Source organism: Vigna angularis, chromosome 2, assembly GCF_016808095.1.
Source record: "Vigna angularis cultivar LongXiaoDou No.4 chromosome 2, ASM1680809v1, whole genome shotgun sequence".
Lineage (NCBI taxonomy): Eukaryota > Viridiplantae > Streptophyta > Magnoliopsida > Fabales > Fabaceae > Vigna > Vigna angularis.
The window spans coordinates 43,759,322-43,766,685 of record NC_068971.1 but is presented as its reverse complement, the minus strand read 5'-3'; the positions used below and the strand labels follow the sequence as shown (position 1 = coordinate 43,766,685).

Sequence of the window (7,364 nt, the reverse complement as noted above, 5' to 3'; positions counted from 1 at the left end):
CTAAAAACCAATTACTATATTCACATGTCCATACTACAGTGTACAGCACTTCATGAGTTGCATTGCAACTTGTCTATATTAAAAAGATGAATATGGGTGGTTGAGGAGAGTGACACAGTTTTTTAGTGCCTGCAGTTCAGCTTCCTTCTCTTGGAGTTTAGAACGAGCTAGGTATAGTTCAGATTCCAATTTCGCAATCTGGTTTTCCTGCTGTTATATCTTCAACTGACAGAGTTTCTTATGCCGATACTCCATGATAGCTCTCATTTGGAACTTTAACCTGTCAAAGGAGTTCCTCGGTTATATCCAAATATGTAATGTGGTATTTTTTAGCACACGTAAGAATGTTTTTGTAATGAATTTTGATTTTAATTCTTTTAATTGGCATGACATTATTTATTTATTCATGAAATTTAAAATTAGTTTTAATTGATATAGGTTAGAATTTTCTCTACCCGGTTCTTTATGTAAATTATATTTTATGAACGAATTTTTAGTGATTATTCTCGGTTGATATATCCAGCTTTAAAATAGTAATTTTATATTTAACAATCTTTAAAATATTTTATTTTAAAAAGTTTAAATTTTATAGAAATTTAAAATATTTTATCCAAACAAAATTTAAAATTAAGCAATTTAAAAATAAGATAACTTAAATTCAATAAAATTTAATTTTCTAGAAATTATAAAACTATCTAACTTTTTAAAATCATGCAATATTCTTCCTTGTATTTGAGATCAAGGTTTTTCTCCTCTTCTTGAAACCCAAAAAGAGCCATTTGCTTCTGCCGTTGCACTGCACCGTTCCTATTTTACCCCCTGGGCCCATACGCCTTTCTCAGGCACATCTCGTCTACCAGTAAAGCCCAATAGCCCGTTTTGTGCCTCCGGAATCACGAGTTGCCGGTGGGAACTGTTATCGCCATCGGCAACGGTTGGAACTTCTTCCCCGTCACTGCTCTGCGAAGCTTGTTGGGCGAAGAATCCCTTTGCGGCGAAGAAGCCCAATTGCAACCTTCAATATTGCAGTTAGACAAGTCATTTAACTGGTCGTAGCCCATTTAAAACTAAATCTCCTATTATTGCGCATTTAGGGGTTTTTTTTTCTGAAGCTCCTGCCTCTAAAGCCCATTCGAGGATTCTTGCTCTTCCACAACTCAATCAAGTTTGTTCTCTCCCTTCCACAAGGCCAAGGGGCTCACCTCCTCCATCATCTTCTCGAGTGCGTTCTTCATTATTGCAACAGGTTCGTCCTTTACTATATCATCTTTGCTTGTGCATTGAACTGTTACTCTATTTTATTTTTCCTCAGAAATTTTAGTTTCCACTTTCTAATTTTGTATATACATTTGTGCAAATTTAAAGTTTGTAGACATGTCTTATGGAGAAGTGCTTTGTCTTCTTTGTAACTGTGTTTATGATTGTTTATACTGACAGATTAGACTTTAGGTTATTGATCTCTGTACAATAAATATCAATTGTAAACCCAAACTCTATACCTAAAATTCACTTACTTAATTTTCCAATGGAAAATGATACTTGAACAACCATTCTTAACAACATTTACACGTGTCAAAATCTGAGTGGTCCATTTTTATTTAATTTTTCCAACTAGACCACTCAGATTTTGACACGTGTGTGCGTGTCTAAATGTTGTAAAAAATGGTTTTTCAAGAAACATTTTCCTTTTCCAATATACAGAAAATTTCCCAAAATTCTCGTTTTCTAGATATTCAATGAGGATTAGTAAGTATCATATATAGCACCTTGTTGTCAAATGTTATTACATGAAGAAATGGCTGAAAAAAGTGCTGCCTTGAGAGAAGGGTATTTGGTTATGGCTTTACTGACAACATCAACAAATGCAAGGTTTTTGTCTGGTGTTAAAAAGGTTGGAACTTTGGAACACAATAAGGGCAACCAGATGAGGGTGGTCATGCATGGGAGACGGGAAGTGAAATAATGTTGCAGTTTGGTTCAATTTAAAGAAAATGAGCGGTGTTACTTAATTTTAAACTCATCTAACTTTTCCTTCTCAGACATCTCCTGTAAAAAACTAAGAGGCTTTGAATTATTTACATTACATTTACATCTATAGCATAGTCTTAAAACACTAATGTAATTCGATTTTGTATCATTGTATTAGGAACAAATGCATAGTGGAGAAGGACTGTTGTGGTGGCTTTATTGTTTTAAGACTGATTAAATTCTTTTTATTTCTTTTCGTTAACAACAAATAGTAAAATATAATTGATATTTTGACACACAAATATTTTATATTCATTTGATATTTTCTTTTTATTTTTTATTCTTAAAAAAATACAAAAATTCAATCATTTATAATTATTTTATTCTTATAATATAACTATTTTAAAAAATACAGGCCGCAGTGAGGTTGAAGAAGGAACTGCAAGGTCGTGTTTGATTACAGAAACCCCTAAATCATTTGTTTATTCCATCTCCAATGGCCAACGACTCTTCGTTTTTGTTTTCTGGCATTCGTTTCAACAGAAAGAAGTTCGGCGCCGATATCGCCAGATTCCAGGTATCTCTCTCTGTCTTCATCACATACGCTTATTGACTTTTACACCGCAGACAATTAATAACTGTTATTTTTCGTTGATTATGAAAAGAAAAAAGATAACGATACTGATTCGGCGAAGATTTGGAGCGTTGCCGATGACGGAAGGGCGAAAACGAGGGAAGCAGTAGAAGAAAAAACAGCGTCCACGAAGAAGAGGAAGCGCAAGGGAAACTCTTCTGGTATTCACATCATCTTGCTTTGTTTACACTATTCCGTCTTCGTATCTCACTGTTGCTTCGTTTTCGTAAACCCATAAAAGAAAATGTTGAAGGATTCAATGTGTTTAGAAATTCCGCATCTGTGGCGCAGTCCAGTGGTGAAGTTCAAGCTGATCAGGAGTCTATTGAGTTTAGTAAAAAGAAGAATAAGAAGGAACAAAATCGACAACTCGAGGTTCCTTTTCTGTTTTGTGCAATTTGCGTGATTACAAATGTTAGTAAGTTTGTGCAATGGTTTCATATATTGAACATGTTTTCAGCGGGACGCGATATTCAGAAAGCAGCACAACATTCATGTCTCTGGTTATAATGTACCGTCTCCTCTTCAAAGCTTTGACGAATTGAAATCAAGGTATCTTTCGTGAGAATATCATGTTGTCCATATCTGAGCAATATCCTGCATTCCTTCTCATTCTGGTATTTGGTTTGCTAGAAAGGGGCGATTCACAATATTAATGAATTGTTTGCAGATATAAGTGTCCATCGTATTTGTTGCGCAACCTGAAAGAGCTTGGATTCAGAGAACCAACGCCTATTCAAAGGCAGACTATTCCAGTACTTTTAGATGTACGAATTATGTGAAGTTACTTGTAGTATAAGTATTTTTCATTTGGTTTTCTATCTTCAGAAAACTGTTACTGAAGTTCGATCATGATTCATAAGTAATTTCTATTGTTCATAGGTATTAACTGAATATTGTTTTAAACTGCTGTATTTCTTCTATTATTTGTGATAGGGTCGAGAGTGCTTTGCTTGTGCACCAACTGGTTCTGGGAAAACCCTTGCATTTATATGTCCAATGCTTATAAAGCTTAAGGTATTTTGCTTATTTTCTCCAACCCGATTTGCAGTTCCCGATGTCCTGTGTACTCGATTCATATAATATATGTATTATATGTTTTACAGGACCCAGAAAAGGGTGGCATTCGAGCTGTTATCCTTTGTCATACCCGTGAATTATCTGCTCAAATATTTCGAGAGTGCAAAAAGCTTGCTAAAAGAAAAAAATTTGGTATTAAGTTAATGACTAAAAGTTTCTTAAGAAATGCTGATTTTTCAAAGTTTCCATGTGATATACTAATATCCACACCACTCCGATTACAATTGGCTATCAAGAAGAAGAAGATTGATCTCAGCAGGTATGATGATTGATTTGTTTTGTTGATTTAAACTTCAAATCCTTGCAGTATAAGTGTTTTTTATCGACAAATATTCATCTTGAATGCTTATAATAGTTGGTTTATTGTTGCTCTCTTACTCTCATATTATATTGCAGTTTTTCTATTATAATAATTGATTGAGCTATGGTTAATTAATTATTAACCAATTGCACGCATGATAGCCTTGGGGTCAGTTTTCCTGTTGCTATCCATTCTTTTTCATTGTGCTTGTATTAAGCCGGCATGGTCCGAGTGCTACAGGTGTAGCTCCACTATATAGATTATAATGCTTCAAGCATTATAAAATTTTACCAGATTCTTTTAGATGCATCTTGCGATTGTGTCTACAAAGTTAGTAGGATATCTAATGTGCTTTATTAAATAGCTCGTTGTATTGATTTTTTCATTTCTTCCAACTACTTTGGGTGCTTCAGAGTGGAGTACCTTGTCCTGGATGAATCGGATAAGCTTTTTGAGCCCGAATTATTCAAGCAGATTGATTCTGTTCTCAAGGCATGCTCCAACCCCTCAATCATTCGCTCACTTTTCAGTGCTACTTTACCTGATTTTGTTGAAGATCGAGCTCGAGAACTTATGCATGATGCTGTTCGTGTAATTGTTGGCAGGAAGTAAGTTCAATGCAAAATATTTGTAAACATGATGCTCCTGAGCATATCCTTGTTTTGGTTTACATTATTTTGTAGATAATGTCTAGTTTTTATTTGAATCAGGAATATGGCTTCTGAAACGATAAAGCAAAAATTGATTTTTACTGGAAGTGAAGAAGGAAAACTTCTTGCAATTCGTCAAAGTTTTGCAGAGGTAAATGGCTAAACTAATTCTTTGGATAGTAATTCTAGTCAGTCCAACTTTCATATGCGTCCAGGGGTTGTGTGTCTCCCAATTAAATGCTAGTTGGTTTTGGTATGTTTAAAAAGAAAGTCCCTACAATTTACTATTAATATATTTTGCAATTCGTCAAAGTTTTGCAGAGGTAAATGGCTAAACTAATTCTTTGGATAGTAATTCTAGTCAGTCCAACTTTCATATGCGTCCAGGGGTTGTGTGTCTCCCAATTAAATGCTAGTTGGTTTTGGTATGTTTAAAAAGAAAGTCCCTACAATTTACTATTAATATATATTTTTCTATTATTATTCTTTTTTGTAGTCTCATTTGTTTTACGGATTGTGCTACATGCATACAATTAAGCTTTTTGTTTATTCTGGGTTTGGTATTAGATAATGTGTCATGAGCATAATATAGACTTGGAATGTTTAATTACATATCACTTACCTTCGCTTTTTGGAACTTGCAAAATGCATATAACATTGTAGTCCCTCCTATCAGCTATATTGGTATTTTTTAGTTGCTTGTCTTCTGACATTATATTCTGCAACGTCTTGTAGAGTCTAAATCCTCCAGTATTGGTCTTTCTCCAAAGCAAGGAACGAGCCAAGGAGTTGTACGGTGAACTTGCATTTGACAACATTAGAGTTGATGTCATTCATTCTGATTTGTCTGAACAAGAGGTAGTTCTAACAACATATGTTTATTTGAAAATACATAGAGAATCTGCAACATTCCCCCTCCTCTCTCCAAAAAACATCAAAATGAAAAGAAAACTGATAAGTTTGTGACCAAGGTCTGGTTTTTAATATTTGAATGAAGATGTCAAGTATAATGTTCCTTATTTGTTAATATTTTTTTTATCGTCAACATATGTACTCCAATTCTGAAGCATACCTTTTCATTTAGCAGTTTTTTGTGATTTATGAATTCTGATCTCATACATTTCTATGTAGCGAGGAAATGCTGTCGACAACTTCAGAGCTGGAAAAACATGGGTTTTGATTGCTACTGATGTGGTTGCCCGGGGCATGGATTTCAAAGGAGTGAACTGTGTGATCAATTATGATTTCCCTGATTCTGCCTCCGCATACGTCCACAGAATTGGTATGTGCAGCTATACTAAAGTTGTTTATGATTTGAGAAAAGATATTTATAGGGATTATAGTTCCTATATCCACGAATTTTTATTATTTGCTAAAATATTCGTTCATTAGGTCGTTCTGGCAGAGCGGGGAGGAGTGGAGAAGCGATTACTTTTTACGCAGAGGAAGACATTCCATTGCTGCGGAATGTTGCTAATCTAATGGCAGCATCGGGCTGTGAAGTTCAGCCCTGGCTCATGGAGTTGCAAAAAAAGAAGTGGAAGAAGCACCGTCCCAAAAGAGATTCAATCTCAACAAAACCAGACCTGTAACAACATAGAATGAGAACACCAGTTGAACCCAGAGATTTCCGGTAGTATTTATGTCTTAATAGGCCAGGCAGCTTGGTGTTAAGATTTCTTCGTTACCCATCCCCAAAAGTCTAACACCATGTAAAGGGAAGGGTTTGGAATGTGATTTATAGAGTGACGTTTCAGGTTAATTCAGTACAGAAGCTGACGGTGTTGCCTAAAATCGTTTACAGTATCGTAATGCCCTCAGATCTCATTGTAATAGCCATCTGAACTGTATATGCTTTGGGAATTTTCGTGCCTCTTTATGCTGTAAACTTGGAACTTTTTGCCCGTACAAGAAACGATAGTATTATTTTTTAACTTTAAGAATTATTTTCATTAAACGTTATTTTATTGTGGGGGTGATGTGAATTATATTATTTTTATTATCAAGTGTTTTAAGAATTACTATTATATATTTTTGTTTTCTGTTTTTCGTTATTTTGCCCAAATCCGTTAATTTGGTATGGTTTAACTTTCTCTAGTCTCTGTGTACTGGCACTGTCATTATACTTTGTCTATTTTGATTGTCCAAACACCAGGTAGTTTTGTAATATACACCCATTTTATAGTATGAGTTAATTTGTTGTACATTTTTTTGTTACATAGGAGGCCTGCATAATTTTATTTCAGGATCAAATAGTTTCTAACTTCCTAGAGAAACGTCCCCACTTAACCCACGGCTCTCTCAACTCTGTTAAAAAAAAAGAGTGATATCAGCTCCGTAAACTGCACTCAAATGTTAAAACATAGAAAGTACAAATACACAATACTTTTGTTCCTTTCGCGTGTCACAGGGTCTAACCTTAATCACGATTTTATATCTTCCGTTTTCATATTTGTTTTGAAATTAAGGACTACAGTTAATATTATTTTAGACTTTTATATATATAAAAGAAGATATATTATTTTCTAAGAGTAGTCTCATACGCACTATGGAAAGATATTTTAGGTACAAAACAAGTTAAAGCTACACTTCAAAATAAAGCAAATAGATTCTCAAATATATTATTTCTTCTAACAAGTATTAATATGATTGAACAGTAGATTAAAAACCTTTTATTAGCATTATAACTTTAAGAGATAAAAAGGGTTTTATTGAATTTCCAATATAATAG

The 7,364-nt window shown here is 34.2% G+C and overlaps 1 protein-coding gene across 1 annotated transcript; it reads left to right on the top strand.

The window, feature by feature from the left end:
- Nucleotides 1-721: 721 nt before the first annotated feature.
- Nucleotides 722-6,567, top strand: LOC108326881 (DEAD-box ATP-dependent RNA helicase 57). The gene is made up of 13 exons (XM_017560474.2): nt 722-1,246; nt 2,384-2,545; nt 2,634-2,763; nt 2,844-2,977; nt 3,063-3,154; nt 3,273-3,369; nt 3,539-3,619; nt 3,709-3,941; nt 4,397-4,591; nt 4,694-4,784; nt 5,369-5,491; nt 5,765-5,915; nt 6,026-6,567. The coding sequence occupies exons 2-13, from the start codon at nt 2,465-2,467 to the stop codon at nt 6,223-6,225; spliced, it is 1,608 nt and encodes a 535-aa protein (XP_017415963.1). The 5' UTR covers nt 722-1,246; nt 2,384-2,464; the 3' UTR covers nt 6,226-6,567.
- The last annotated feature ends 797 nt before the right edge of the window (nt 6,568-7,364 follow it).

Excerpts from the sequence above, each read along its gene's own strand:
- LOC108326881 (XM_017560474.2), top strand. The coding sequence starts at position 2,465 with ATGGCCAACGACTCTTCGTTTTTGTTTTCTGGCATTCGTTTCAACAGA. Across the intron at positions 3,942-4,396 it reads AAGAAGATTGATCTCAGCAG|AGTGGAGTACCTTGTCCTGG; the intron begins GTATGATGATTG and ends TGGGTGCTTCAG. Across the intron at positions 4,592-4,693 it reads CGTGTAATTGTTGGCAGGAA|GAATATGGCTTCTGAAACGA; the intron begins GTAAGTTCAATG and ends TATTTGAATCAG.